General features: G+C 24.6%; 2 protein-coding genes across 2 annotated transcripts in view; one reads left to right on the forward strand and one right to left on the reverse strand.

The window, feature by feature from the left end:
* Positions 1–1,649: 1,649 nt before the first annotated feature.
* Positions 1,650–2,939, reverse strand: LOC126904414 (uncharacterized). Its single transcript, XM_050683437.1, has 2 exons — positions 2,865–2,939; positions 1,650–2,306 (listed from the first exon to the last, which is right to left on the reverse strand). Exons 1-2 carry the CDS (start codon positions 2,865–2,867, stop codon positions 1,791–1,793), a joined length of 519 nt encoding a protein of 172 aa, XP_050539394.1. The 5' UTR covers positions 2,868–2,939; the 3' UTR covers positions 1,650–1,790.
* A 1,101-nt stretch (positions 2,940–4,040) lies between these two features.
* The window catches only part of LOC126904413 (A disintegrin and metalloproteinase with thrombospondin motifs adt-2-like), a 14,753-nt gene continuing 2,771 nt past the window's right edge, over positions 4,041–16,022 (forward strand). The window contains exons 1-15 of the mRNA XM_050683436.1: positions 4,041–4,112; positions 5,330–5,469; positions 6,120–6,306; positions 6,562–6,712; positions 8,666–8,715; positions 8,777–8,926; positions 9,009–9,205; positions 9,460–9,509; positions 9,796–9,937; positions 10,657–10,785; positions 12,196–12,388; positions 13,000–13,095; positions 13,548–13,668; positions 13,886–13,989; positions 14,049–14,172. Of these exons, the coding sequence (XP_050539393.1) occupies positions 4,044–4,112; positions 5,330–5,469; positions 6,120–6,306; positions 6,562–6,712; positions 8,666–8,715; positions 8,777–8,926; positions 9,009–9,205; positions 9,460–9,509; positions 9,796–9,937; positions 10,657–10,785; positions 12,196–12,388; positions 13,000–13,095; positions 13,548–13,668; positions 13,886–13,989; positions 14,049–14,172 (1,903 nt within the window). The 5' untranslated portion in view covers positions 4,041–4,043. The remainder of the gene's footprint in view (positions 4,113–5,329; positions 5,470–6,119; positions 6,307–6,561; positions 6,713–8,665; positions 8,716–8,776; positions 8,927–9,008; positions 9,206–9,459; positions 9,510–9,795; positions 9,938–10,656; positions 10,786–12,195; positions 12,389–12,999; positions 13,096–13,547; positions 13,669–13,885; positions 13,990–14,048; positions 14,173–16,022) is intronic.

Below are 16,022 nucleotides of genomic sequence, written 5' to 3' on the forward strand. Positions count from 1 at the left end.
TAAAACATTATAATAAAATGAAGTATTAAGTATAGAAAGAATCTAGCCATAATGTAACTCAATATTTAATTTTATGATAAAACTTTCAAAGAAAAATTGTTAGCCTCAATTTATGCAAATTATAAGGTATTTTCAGTTTTCGAAATAAAAACAGAAATATTCAAATTAATGTATCAACAATATAAACTTCTATTTTTTTTTACTTAAAAGTTTTTCGAAACTTTAAAACTTTTGATGAACACACTAACTAGTAATAAAATGAAGATAAGTAAGTTATAAATGTACTTTTAATGAATATTTTGAAAATAACAACACTTCTACTACTACTGATGTTTAAGCAAAATTTAATTAAACTTGATCAATCAATAATATTACTTCCTTTATTTCTAAAATTCAAAACCCGGAATGATATATTCTTATTATTTGTTAATTATTGTAAATTAATTAAAAAATATTACTTTATAGTGATTAACATGTTGTGTTTAAACATCAATTAGTATTCTAAATGATACATTTGGTAATATAACAAGAATTTCTGTAAAAAAAAATCACAAAATGTTAGAAAAATAATATCTACTTAAATAGTTTATTTTTGTACATTGACATGTGAAGAAACATTGTGAGTCATTAATGTTTTAGCTGATGTATAAAATGTACAACTCTACAAAAAAAAAGTACTTAATACTTTTTATAACAGATTTTATCTTTCTTTTTTAATCAATTAATACATATTCTTTTTTAGTGAAAAAATTATGATCTTAACAAATTTTTGTTTTTCTTATTAATATTATAGTTAAATAATTTAAGGAATATTTATTAATAGCTATTTATTATATACAAATTTACATTTATTTCTACGTATAAACATAAAATAAACTTTGACTTCCACATTTAATACAATAATTATAATTGTGTACAATTTATATAACTTATAGATTTAAGTGCAAGTTTATATTTGTATCAGCATAAATTTTATACTGTCAATAAAAATAAACTATTTTCCGAAAATTGGTTACATAAGTAATTTAATTATAATAATTCAGACAATTTAATTATTGAGTTAAAATATCGTTATAAAAAAAAACCTATAAAATAAATAGATCACATTAGATGAAATAATTTACTATACATATAATATTGTACCATAAGCGAAGTGTGGGCAATTTTTTTACAGTAGCTTTCATATATTTCCCTTCCCTGAAAAATATTTTACATAGTATTACATTAATATTATTTTATTACTCCAAGTTTTAAAAGAGACTAATTTTTAACTATAAAGCTAAATCTCAAATTATTAGTTACCCTATGTAATGAACAATATAAATATAGTGTCATAACTTTGAGAAATAATTTACCAAAAAAAGAAATCTTTTAAGATAATTGGACTACCATTCAATTATTACCGATTGCGTTTTAAAGTGTTACTATGATAAAGTGTATCTATGCTACTTCATAATTATTATTTGAAAATTGTATTTTATTAAATAAATACTTAATAATTTTGTCATTAATATTTTTATACGAACTCTAAGGTTTTTTTGTGAACGTTTCATGTAAAGCATAATACAATTTACACCCATAAAATTCAATATACGGGTAAAATTTCTTTTCGATGAAATTAATGAATGATTTTTTATTTTTTACCTCGTTACATTTTAATAAAGGAAAAAGGTTTGAAGAGTGTAAAATACAAATCTTTTTTTAACGATACACCATACGCGTTTTTACTTTATGCGCAAAAAATCAATTACGTAACAACTATACTACACTAACTATTTTACACTGTCGACTTATAAAAAATGAACAGATGTCCCATGTCCTGAGTACACATCATGATGAGGTCCTCCTATATATTCGTAATAACATTGAAGCCATTGAATAACTTCTAACCGATTGTGACATGTGAATGGCCACTGGTCACATCTCGGCACCAGTATTTTAGGGTATCTTCGTGGAAACGGTGGAAATAATGGAAAGGGTAGAATTGGACTATCATGATGGTAAACATGATGCCACCAAAAGTGGTGGCCTGGTCCGTAATAACCGTCATCAGGATCATCTACATCGTCAATATCGTCTAAATCGTAATCGATATCATGATTATCAATACCGTCGTTATCTATTTCTGGATACTCAGGTACCCCATCGCCGTTGACAATGATAAACCTACGGTTCCTTGATAGGCTACTAGAACTATCAACGGCAGCTCCATCATATAAACGGTTAACTATGGAAACACAGAAAACATATTCCGTCGGGAAAAAGACTAAGTGTTGAACCAATATCATCAATACATGGATTTTTAGCTGAAAGTTAAACAAAAATTTTCAAATTAGATGTAAAATATTTTATCTAAAAAATCATAAAAAACTTTGTGAATTACAATGAACGCAGCCTATATTATAAATTTATGCCAAGTTAAAATAATTATACATTAATGTGTGTACCCCTTTTAATATTCAGATAATAAAAACAAAAAACTTCAAAGAAAAGTATTGTTTTACACTATATTTAGATATATCAGTGGTTTCATACTTTTTTAGTTCAAGCAAAAATAAAAAAAATTATCCGTGTCCTTTGTGGAAACGAAATTATTTTTATCTTTTATTATTAAAATACAAATTTTAATAATAATTTGATTTAATTTAAATTTTTTTAGGTATATATTAATAATTTTTGATAGAAATTAGAACTCAAAAAATATTTCATTATTAATACAATATTATTATAAGATTAAAAGTATAGTTTTTAAAAAGAATATTATAATTATAAATCTTATAACAAAAAATAAACTAAATTAATAAACAAATATTAAGTTATATGGATACTAAAATTCTGAAAAAAAAATCTTAAATTAAACTCACCATTTTTATTCCAGTTATGGTTGAAAAAGATTAATTGTGTTTTAGATGATTAATGTTGTTTATATACAATATAACCGTACTAAATTTGCTTCCGTCCTGTTGTTTACAAGGTTAATAATCATTAAGTAGTAAAATAGGAATAATTGTGATTCAAATGATTCATTTGTCATCAACTTCTAATGTTTTTTCTTAAAAACAAAATGTAATGATAAATTACAATAGTAAGAACAAGAATAACTGTTTATTGAAGCTAATTAGCGCAAAAGATATCTTCATCACTTTTAAGTTATCGTCGGTACTTAGTTCACAAAGTAAATTTCGTGTTAAAGTTGTCTTAAGTGTTATGACACAAAAATACACTCTAATTTTAGTTTCATTTATATATACCTTCATCAAAAAACCTTTGAAATGATTCTCATCTAAACGTGTCTAATATATTTCAAAGCTCAAGATAAAAAAAAATCTTGCTCTAGCAAAATAGTAGATTAAAGTTTAGTCAGAAGCATTATTATATTCTGATAATTTTTATTATTCAAATAAACAATATTACTAAATTAATAAAAAGTTATAAAAAAGTAATGAAAATAATAAATAATCTAAACAATTATTATTCATATAACAAATTATACGATAATAAACCCAAATAGAATTTTTAAAATTAATGTTATAAAAATGTTTTTAAAACATTATATATTATAATAACATTATTAAACTGTATTTTAGAAAAATTGTATTAGGGAAAAAATCATAAATTTTACTTGATTTTTTTTATTATTTTATAAGTTTTGGAAATATATCCTCATTTAGTTCCGAGAAAAATAAAATGTAATTGAAAAAAAAATGTTTTCAATCAATATATTTTATTATATAAAAACTACAAATCATAATTAGTTATCATTTCTTGACCATTTTATAAAAAATATACTAAAAATAAGTTGTGTCATATATCAACATTTTTGTTTTTAAGTTGATTTTGTAAAATAATTCAAAATATATTTTCTACAGTTTATAATTACTTTACCATCATATTTAATTACTAAATTTTGAATGTGCATAATGCCCTCATGATTTAGCCCTAGCATTTAAATTTCAACATTGTGTCATTGAACCTGATCGTTGAAACTGCGGTTGTTATGTGATTATAGTGGTTTTAAGTATAATGTATTTAGAAGCGAAGCAATGAGGACAGTTTTACTTAGGTTAATTTTTTTAGTTAGCTCCGTTGTTGGCCTTTTAAATAATTATCAGGTATGATTAATTTTTGACATTAATTTATAACGGAAAAATGATTATCATTTTTTATTGTACTTATTTTTATTCAGATAAACATATAAAAATCCAATATTTTTAAATAGTTAGATCAACTAGTAATTAATTATTTTTAGTATCTAAGTGGTTTCTAGTAATGTAATTTAAATAGTAAATAAATAATAAAAAAATCATTTTGTTCCTTATTGTACAACGATACAATATATTGATAAGAAAAATAAAATTTATGTTTATAAATGGAGAAAATCATAAAAAGACAATATATGTTCCAGAATAATTTAAAACCATAAAAACAATTTTTACAGTAAATTTCAGTTTACCTGTTTACATTAATCAACCAAATTTTATTTTTAATTTAATAGTATAAATATAGTATTTTTAAATAATACTATAGAAATTTAATTACACTCTAATGTCTAATTATTGCTTTACTTTTTAAATTTTACCCGTCAGAAATAATCTATTTCTGTACACATCTCCTTCAAATCCATGTAACAATTGAAGTATGTCTGTATTTTAATTATCTGTGTAGTATCATAAATTATTAAGCATTTATACGTTTCGTTGAAAAAGTTTGAGATATATTTGTCATAATTTTATTGTTTGTACTGTATCCATTAATCATTCAAAAATTATATGTTGTATAATTTATTAAAAAAAAATATATCATACAATAAAGTTATAAAACAATTTTCTGTGCTGTAAATGTCCATGAACCTCTAACATAATATATACATTATTCGATTATTATTATTATTATGTAGCTACTATATAGCTATGAATAATTACCAGATTTCCGTTAAATAAAAAATTTTCGATAAAAAAAATCATACGACTATTAAAATTTAGCTTATTTAAAAATAATGTTGATGACGTCAACCTCCTTTTAATTATTTATAAAGCTTTGTCAGAAATTAAATATTAATTTATAGAAGTATACACTAAGATGTCTAATAATCGTGTTGATGGTACTAATTTCTATTTGAAATCATCTCAAGCTATTTTTAATAGTAATTTAATACTTGTATAATCAAAGTAAAAAAAACCAATTTATCTCAAAGCGATAGAATCCCCATAATTTAAAAGTGCTTTAAAAGTAAATATCTTATACTTTAAATATCGCATTGAATTAAAAAAATGTCTGTCTTAAGTTATCACTGTTTAAATTGTATTAATGTACATGGCGTTTTTTAAAGGTTCTTCACGAGTTGATGACAAGTGATGAAATCGGTTACTATTTTGGAGTGTCTAACCTAATAGATGTACCTGAATATGAGATTGTTTCATTGGAAAACCCTGCTGAGAAGTCTGATAGTAAATTTTTAGCGTTTGGAAGGTAAGAGTTACAGAAGAAATAAAGCAAATACTTAAATAACTCAAATAATTGTTAACTGAGAAATAAATGTTTACATATAGTCACGACAAAAAAAAGTAAAAACTACAAGGATGAAGTACACGTAACGTTAAACGAAGTACTATACTATAGGTGCCCGTAGGGTGTTGGTTTAAAACACTGTAAAAGATCTTCCCATACATATACACGCATGTTTATGTGCACTTTGCATTTGGGTAAAAATGTTTAACATCCAAGTCAAATTCAAAATCCCGGAACTAATGATTGAGCTCGTACTATAAACGTACCCTTTTAAACTGGTACACTTAATTCCGAGAGTAACTTTCACAAAGAAAACATTATAGGTACAACATAAAACGGGAAAACATACACTTGTAGGCGTTTTTAAATGTTGAATCGTGAAGTTTTTTATTTCAAAACTCTTTAAAACAATTTGAAATTATTTTACTTTTTTAATTTAATCATAAAAATATCAATAATTTTTCTCATAATGGGGACTTTGTTTTATATTTTAACTCGATGTTGTTCTAAATATTATTGTTTATTTAAATTAGTTAAGTATATATTAATTAAATTTATTATATAAATGCCACAGTATATATTTACTTAATTTTCTATCATATTTTTCACAGACCTATACATTTACGTTTGGAGCAAAATGAAAAACTACTTAGTGATAACTTTGTGTGGACAATTAAAGAGAATGGTATATCGACAGAATTAGACGGGAAATCGTTAAAACATTGCCACTATATACACCGGGGAAAAATAGGAGATAATTTTGCTGCTGCATTTACATATTGCTCAGGAAGTTCCAAAGTAATTATTATAAAAATATATTATAAGAGTTTACTATGAAATAATCATACATCAATACATATAAAAAGTTTGAATAACTTGAAATATTTTGAAAGAAATTTGTCTAAAATTCGACTACATATGAACTTAAATGTAAATTCATATGAGTAAAATATAATTAAGATATTTATAAGCACAATATTATTAAGTTCAATCGTACAGATTGACATAATGGTTAAAAAAAAATCCATTCGTTACTGAATTATAACATTTCAGAGTGGAATAATTTTTATGGAAGACTTGACTTACGAAATGCTATCTTTAAACTCAAGACTATGTAGTTATCGATGCGAAAATGTCAATGAAAATACATATTTCATTTTGAAACGGGCACCGGCTCTAAACCACACTTGGACAGACGAGTTTGGTATGAAATATATAGTGTTATAAATTGGATGGTACTTAAATTGCACTGTATATTATAATCAATATAATAATATTGTATTAATGTATCTCTACTTTTTTTTTATAAAATCGTTAGAAATTTAATGGATGGGAAGATTACACTGGGGAGTAATAGATATTTTAATTTGTTTACAATACAGTTATTTTTACAAATTTTACTCTAAACTTAATTATTTATGTTTCAATTTTAAATTTTATAATATCATATTAAACATTCAAATTATTTATTTGGTTTAAATTTAAAAATTACAATAAATTTTTTAATTTTGCTGTAAAACAGTTCCATTGCCAAATTAAAAATTCACTACTTAAACTCTATCACATCATTATCATAGGAGAATCAAAGGTAAAACGGGTAGATTAATTTAGGAGCAAAAAAAGTATGATTACAAAATATGTTTTGATGAATAATAATATTTTATAACTATCTCAAATTTTAAATTCTGCTTCTAGTCATTAAAATTATTAAAGATGTTAAAACCTGGTGGAACACCATATATAAGGCCAACAACTAACTGTATAATGTGCTTCTAATATATTATAATATAAATTACTAATTGTAATAATTATGTGGGTTATATCTTACAACACACAATTATTTAAATGGCGGTAGACTTTTATTAAACAGAATTATAACACTAAAATAGACGTATAAACACTAAAAGAAAATATATGTATATACAGTAAGGAAAAAATAAAATAATCGAAGTAAACGTAATACACGATGACAACAGCGGCGGGGTGTAGCGGTCGTGTAGCGTATCGCGGACTAGACAGTCTGAACTGAACTAACTGAACTGACTGATTCTTCCGATATATATATAGCTCCGATAAGGCTCTCGCTAATTCTAGAATATTCTATACCCGCGTAGGTTATCTTATGGCGTTATCGAAGTTTCTCGAAGGTTTTTGATAACGAGAACATTCGAGAATATTCGTTGCGTATGTTTTGGTCGCTACATCACTCCCCTACCAGTGACGGAGTCAAGCGGAGCCTACTTGAAGACGGTCTGGAAAATGGACTCTTCTTCCGGAACGTGTCCTTTGATCCTCCCTGGGAATGGTAATGGGTGTATGTGTCTGGATCTTTTTCGGAATATTTTCCTTAGAGTATTCATCTGCCATGATGTATGCTGGTTTAAGTCTATCTATAGTAACTGTAACTTTCTTCTTATTAATATCAATAACAAAAGTTTTTTCGTTCCTACTTATGACTCGATAGGGACCATCATAGGGCATTTGAATTCCGTTTTTGGGCCCATCATGTCGAATGAATACGTACTCTGTGGTTGCNCTTCGATGTGTTCGAAATATAATTCTATTAGTTATTAAAAAAATAATATATTTTTCTCTCACCATAAAAATTTTTGCTAAACTTATATTTTAGCAAAATGTGGATTGTGCATTATTATTACAAACGATCGCTAATTAAATGGTAGTCTAATGTTGTAATTATATTACAGTCTACGTTTTCAAAATTCAAATACCATATAGATTTTAAGATATCATCATTATTCACTTTATCGGAATTTCCCTTAATGACAGTTATATTACAAATTATAATGAATATAACTAATACAATATAGTTATTATATTATATTTGTTTTATACTCACCAATAATATTATTAAAATTGGATACAAATATATTAAGTATTAAAACTGTAAAAATTTTTATAAATAATGTGTGTTTTTTACATTGTTAGTCAAATATTTTTGACGTATAATAATATTACAAACGCCTTAAGACACGTGCACGTGAAAAAACTACCAAGTCTTGTAATCTTATAGAAAAATCCAAGATCAAAAAACTCTTTCCTTTAAAGTAACATTTATGGAATCTAATATAATTTCCCTTGGCAGTTTTTCATTGTTTTTTTTATTATTATTTATTATTATTGTTTTTTGTTAATACAGATATGCTATCTACACTAAATAAAAACCATAGTTTAGTGTCACAAGACTTAGTGAGTAATAATTAAGAATATTTTTTATCTTAGTGTTTAAATTTAATTAAATTGTTAATAGACAAAAGAATTGAAGTATGACAGTATAAAAGAAATCCCAGTTCTAGAAACAGCACTGTATTTTGATGAACCTGCTTACAAAATTTTTTCACCATATTTCAAATATGACGACGAACAATTGGCCGACATGATTCTTGCTTATATCAATGCTGTATGTGGTAAAAACTCAACAAATAGACAGTATAAATTAATTCTTTTAAAAAATGATAATGTCTATTCTATATTTATGACAGGTCCAGGCTCTATATCATCATCCTAGTTTAGGTAAAAAACTAGACATTGTTATAATAAAACTTGAGATTTTTAAAAAACAGCCTATTGACTTACCTCATTATAACGGAGAGAGAAGTTTATTGTTGGATTCGTTTTGTGCTTTCAATAGAAAATACCGAGAAAAAGACCAATGGGATATAGGACTTTATATTTCAGGGTAAATTATTCGATACGCACTATTAAAATACAACGTAATATATTAATGATGAGAGTAATAATTTTTATAGTTCTCTCCTCTTCTTCTTCCTCGCCTTAATCCCAACTACTTGGCGTCGACCAATAATTTTTATAGTTATCTAGCAGCTTAATTATATTTTATTTTATAAAAATACACTATTTATTTAATAAACAAAAATTGAAAAATTATTAAATTAATAGTTGAAGTATTAATTGTTTTAAACATTTTTATAGATTAGACTTCTATGCCATAGAGAATGGCCAATGGAGTGGTTCAACAATGGGTAATTTAGATGCATATTTTATAAATAAAATTAACCATTTATAATTTATTGATTGTTTTATGCGGAGCTATTTATTATTTCACTTTTAATCTAAAAAACATTTTATCTAAATTAAAAATAAATAATTATGGAACAATTAAAATATTTTTTAAAGATAATGGTGGTAAATATAAAAATAAATTATTCAACACATTTTGTAAAAATTAAGATTATGGATTTGTTACTATGTTCTCTTGAATGATAATACAGATTTTTAAAAATAATGATTATACATAAAATTTTATAGGCCTAGCTACTGTTGGTGGTATTTGCTCAGAAAAATATTCCTGTATCATAGCAGAATTTGGATCAACAAACGTTTTAGGTAAACCGTATCCTTCAGCTGGTTTCACATCTGTTTATATTTTGGCTCATGAAATAGGTCATAGGTCAGTTAAATTTTGTTGAATGTTTTATACATTATTTTTTTAGATCTGAGCAGATAAATTTTATTTTAGTAAAGAGTATGTAAATATTTTAAATATTTCCTTTTATTATTATTTAGTTCAATAACAAATAAGAACGGGTGTTACTTCAGCATTGTCTGAAACTATACCTTGCGATGGTGTTTAACTGTTTATATCTCCTAAATCTAAATTCTTCAAAAACTACATTAAAATTTTGATTATACTACAAATAATTGGTTCAAGTAATATTAAATAAATATTTTTGTTTATTTAAGAACTCTAATTAATGTACAAATTGAATTAAACATAATATTTAAAAGTTATAACACCTCAGAAAGTAATTTTTATTATAAAAATTTCAAAATAAATATTCTTTAAATTAAATTTAATTGGTCCAAAAATAAACAAGTTCAAACTTTTTATATCCACGAAATCATTTCCGTGTTAAAAATATATCTATAAATATTTACTTATTGTACATATAGCTGTATAGATTGTAAATTTTCTAATAAACGTTCTTTAAAAAAATACATACATATAATTGTTTACAAAATCAGTAAGGTAACAATATATTCTAACATAAAATATTTGATTGCATTCATTAATACATTCAGCTGGGTTATCGGATCATTCTATCAGTTTTTGAATAGTATTTGCTAAGAAAATTTAATTGATATCATTATAATAATATATTATAACAGCTTAGGAATGCATCACGATGGAAGTTCTAATAACTGCCCAAAAGAAGGATTTATTATGTCACCATCAAGAGGAGTAACTGGAGAGCTACTTTGGTCAGAATGCAGCGCCCAAGTTGCTTCTAAATTTGAGTAAGTTAATTAATTTTTCTAAATTTTATCATCGAAATTATTTAATTATGAGAATTTTATTGAGTAATAATTTTAATTTAACGTCTGTAAAATATCGCCTAATTCTACACTAGTCGCACATAAGCCAGTACTCTAATATTAACATATTTATCATATAAAAGGCTCAAATTAAAATATCCTTTTGTTGAAAAAATGATTAGACCATAAGAAAAATCTTGGCTACATCATTGGTTAATCTATACATAATAATAACTATAATACTTATGACAATTTCACATGGTTTATTGAATTATACTTTGAATAATAATAGTAAATAACTATTACTATTATAGATATATATTTATTGATACTATTGTGTATGAAATTAAAATTTAACTAAAAATGACAACTATATGAAACGCGCGTATAACGAAAATTTAATAATGTTTACTTTAAAATTGGAATAAATTCTAAGTGTACATAAATAAAGATGATGTCGAAAACGATGTGATGTCTGAAAGTGTCAGCACATTTTTATACAGATATGGAGGTGTGTATTTTTTAACAGACTTTGATAAAACATATCAGAAAGCTATGTAACTTCGCATCATAGAGATTGAAACCATTCGATTTGTTTGCAGATACGATTTTGGGTTGTATGCGGTTTTAGTTTGGGTTGTTATTAAAAAAACCGAGAAAAATTAGGTTTTACTATTTATAACCGATTTTCAGAAAACCAAATTCATTCCCTGATTTTAAGTAAATATGAATACATTAAATGAAATTATAAAGAAGTTAATACAACCGAAAAATAAACATATATCTAAAATAACTTCACATGGAAATATTGAGCCTCTAATAGACATCACGTAGTGTAATTTGATGACATATACAAGGGAGATATTTTTTTAATTTTTCATCTACTAACTTCATTAAACTGGGCATAAGTATTCGTTAGTTATTTCAGAAAAGTCTTTGTAAACTTCACATATCTCAGAGTGATGAATATATGATAACTTTATAACGTGATTTTGTAGACTAGGATCCTTTTTTTATTTTATCAACTCAAATATTGAATAAAAACTCACACATTAAATTATTTTTGAACTTCGAAAATTAAGTGTAGTTAAACTACCTTTAAAGTACAAGATACCATTTTTAAATATAGTTAGAAATTAGGTTATTTTAATTACTACGTACTCGTTCTGTCATCTTGTTATAAATATGTCAATAATTTCTGAAATGCTGTTAAAATGTTATTTTCAACCAGTCTTTTTTTTTAATTAGAGCATTTCATAAAATTTGAGATAGTTAAATTTACATGATAACTTAAAAAAATAATGTTAAATCCTTAAAATCCTTATATGATAAAGACATGATTCTAAAACATCATTTTCATTTAATTTATGAATAATAACAAATTGTTTATAGTAATCTTGATTGTCTATTTAAATCTACTAAACATCGTTCTAAAGATCTCCAACGATTTGATCATAACAAATTTAATGACAAACCCGGTCAAACGTGGGACGCAAAAAAACAATGTGAATTGCTATTATTAGATAGTGATGCTACAGTAATGAAATCTGATACTACACTCAAAGAAGTTCAGCAGCAATTAGAGGTAAATCAATAATTATATATTTGTAACCTTATTCAACTCAAACCCTATGGTTTTAAAATTAAAAAATAATAATAATTTTGTGCTTAGTATTATATATATTATAATATATATTAAAAATATATATTGATTTAAATGTATGAACTATATTTTTTTACAAATCTCAAACTGATTCGATTATTTTTCATTGATATATTACATAAATTATGACAAATCAATTTAGCTATCATATTGTTATTAAATTATAAAATATTTTCACTTTAATAATATTTACTTTAACATGAAACTTCACCTGTTATTTAATAGAGTTACATTAAGATGGTTAAATATGTATCTCATTGGATTAATATTTATTACTTCTTGTTCGAGGGTGGTGATATTACATTAAATAATGAAAACACGTTAGTTCGTAAATTCGTTAAATTTTAGTAAAAGAAAGAAAGATTCTTGTATGATAAACTTTTAAATCTGTGTTTATATACGTTTAATTAAAAACAAAAAATTATATAAAATAACAACATAATTATATTTTTATTTATAGTTATCACCAATTTTTTTTATTACAATGCATCGATACCAATTTTATTAAAAATAACCTTAATATTTGTTTATAGGACGTTTGTGAAAATTTACAATGTGAAACTCCAAACCGAATTGGATACTATTTTGCTGGTCCTGCATTAGATGGAACCACATGTGGACCAAATTCAGTAAATATCAATTTTCAATATCCAAAAAAAAATTATATTAAATTTATTGTTACTATATATATTATACAATTTAAATTATACATGGTATTAAATATTTTTTTTTTTTTTGTACAGCTATCTTTTGTTGGTCCAGAACTATTTTTATTCTAACTAAAATAAATATGTTTACTATTGAATTTCAAATCAATCTGATAAAACTAACATCTTGTGACTAAGTTTAATTTTTAATTAAATTATATTGTATTACATTATATTTTATATAATACGTTTTCATACTTATCCTACCACATTTTTGTATCAGAACTTGGTTAATTTGAGAGTTAATATTCATTATACATAAAAATATACAGGTTATCACTTATTAAACATCTCGTATATAAAAAACAAATTTATACAAAATATATTTTGATTAATATCTTATATCTTTGGACATTTAATTTTTTTTTAACCAGTGGTGCATAGCTGGAAAATGCGTAAAAGGTAAACCAAAAAAACCCAAAAATATTATAAAAGGAGGATGGAGCCAGTGGAAATCCCATGAGTGCACTTCAGGGTGTATTATTAAATCGAAAGGTAAGTTTATAATGAACTATAGACAAATACAATTTACATTATTAGTATATTCATTTAAATTATTAAACAATTTAGAGTCGGAAATTTTTTTTTTTTGTTATTTGTAAGAAATTCAATAGATTAATTTTTTAATTTAATACTTATGAATTTATTTACACTATTAGAAAACCTTATCTTATACGATGTAATTTTTAAAATAGTGTATTGCCTAAATTAGGTTTTAGGTTAAGAACAAGAATTTGTAATAATCCAAAACCTGTAAATACAGATGAAGGATGTGAAGGGCCAAAACGAGAAGCTGTAATATGCAAAGATGATAAAGTAAGTGAATTGATAGATAATAGTTTATTGAGCTTTAAATATGATTTTTTTACTTCAAGGTTTGTAAAAAATCAAAAAAAATACTTGTCACAGAGTATGCAACTGCCAGATGTAAAGAGTTTGGAATATTATTACCAATACTCGATGAGGAATATTCAGGATTACAGGCACCGCACGAAGAAAGTTAGTAGCTTATTAATAAGCTTATTATTAGAAATAAGCTTATTATGAGACCACTACCCTTTAAATATGCACTTAATGAACCAAAAATGTTTCATTATTTCATAATGAAAATTTTATATTCAGGTTGACAAATGACTGCCTATGCAATCAAATTTTTTCTCCTTTCGAAAAAATTATTTTAGTAAAGATGTGTATTTTTAAAATTAAATTAAAACATTGTGGTATTACATTCTATAACTTACAACTGATAGATACTAAAACTGTTTAAAAGAAATACTTGAATCAAACATTTGTTAATTTTCAATTAATCAAGAAACAACATGTTGGATCTAAAATGTATTGAGTAAGAAAACACACATGAAAAATCTTGACCGTAATAGTAGCAAATATTGATAATTTATTAATAATAAGTTTATATTAATTTGTTACATAAAACTTTATGATTATTTTTCCATAATCTATTATAAATGTATTTATAAATTCTTTTTCCATAGCACAGTTTTTCTAATTTATATTAAGTTTTGTTCTTAAAATGTTTATTATCTCCGTTACTAAGCTACAAAGTAATATATTTATAAGCATGGCAAAATAATAAGTATATATACTTGTTATTATTGTAAATATAATTACTCACGTCTGAGTAAATGATGCTTTATGTATTTTTATATATTATAATTAATACGCTAAATTAATTTGTTTTTTTTTATTTTTAACTCAATGAAATTACGACTAAATTTGTTTATAATAAAAATTGATCTCTTATATACTTTGGAAATAAATAATACAATCAAATTTTTAATAACGAATCACAAATAGAACTTCTTTAAACTGACAAACGTCTAAAGAAATTAAATACTTGATTATGAGACGAAACTCAGAATTCTTAAAGTGAATACTAAAAGAAGTCTTTGAATATGAACTGAAATATACCTGATCATATATATTAATTATTTTAACAGAAACAAATACGTACTTTAGTCTCGAATTTTATTTGGTTACAACAGTTGTAAAAAAAAAAATTGTAGATATTTTGATCTTCCTGATTTTTTTTCTACTATAATGCTAATGTAATGCTAAAAACACCACTGGAACTTCAAAATAAGCAACATAATTTTCGTATTTAGCTTATTTGTTTTCTGGAACAAATTTATAGTCTATACAGGTAGGGCTAGGGGTCGTTTGGGCTTAGTGGGTAGTAACGTAAGTTTCGACGCACGGGGTCCTGGGTTCGATCTCCAGGGTGCCAACTAGATTTTTCTTGTGATTTTTTTCATTGGTGTTGTTTGGTCTCTGGCGCAAACCGGCCATAATACCCGTCGCGTTCATCATTGGCCTAGCCAAGAACCATCTTCGAGTCCCAAATATTTGAAAGAGGACCATTACCCTCTGTTACATGTTAAGTTCGGAAAATAGAAGAACGTCAAATTGATCATTGTAAGTAAGGGTAGACTGTAAGGTGGATATTCGGCCCGCATCGCTATGTTTACCGATCCTGGAAATTACTTTTTTTTAAATCAATCAAATATTAAAATAATGAAAACAAATAATAATCATGGCACCTTCTCGCTATTCGGTCGTAAACAAAATTATCACAGGTCTTTTGTTTTGTAGTTCCCGTATCATTAGATTTTTCCAAAAAAAATATGCAAATTCTAGTAATTACGAGCCTTTCTAATGATTATTGCATAATTATTATACTAATGATACAATAGTTATTTTACTTTCATTTTTGCAATCTTCATACTCATAGATTAAATTAAAATCATATTAATAATATTTGTCTCTTATAATAAAACATATATTGATATCAAAATTATAATATATATATATATATATATATATATATATAT

This window comes from Daktulosphaira vitifoliae, unplaced genomic scaffold (assembly GCF_025091365.1).
Source record: "Daktulosphaira vitifoliae isolate Bord-2020 unplaced genomic scaffold, ASM2509136v1 Scaffold_4, whole genome shotgun sequence".
Taxonomy (NCBI): Eukaryota; Metazoa; Arthropoda; class Insecta; order Hemiptera; family Phylloxeridae; genus Daktulosphaira; species Daktulosphaira vitifoliae.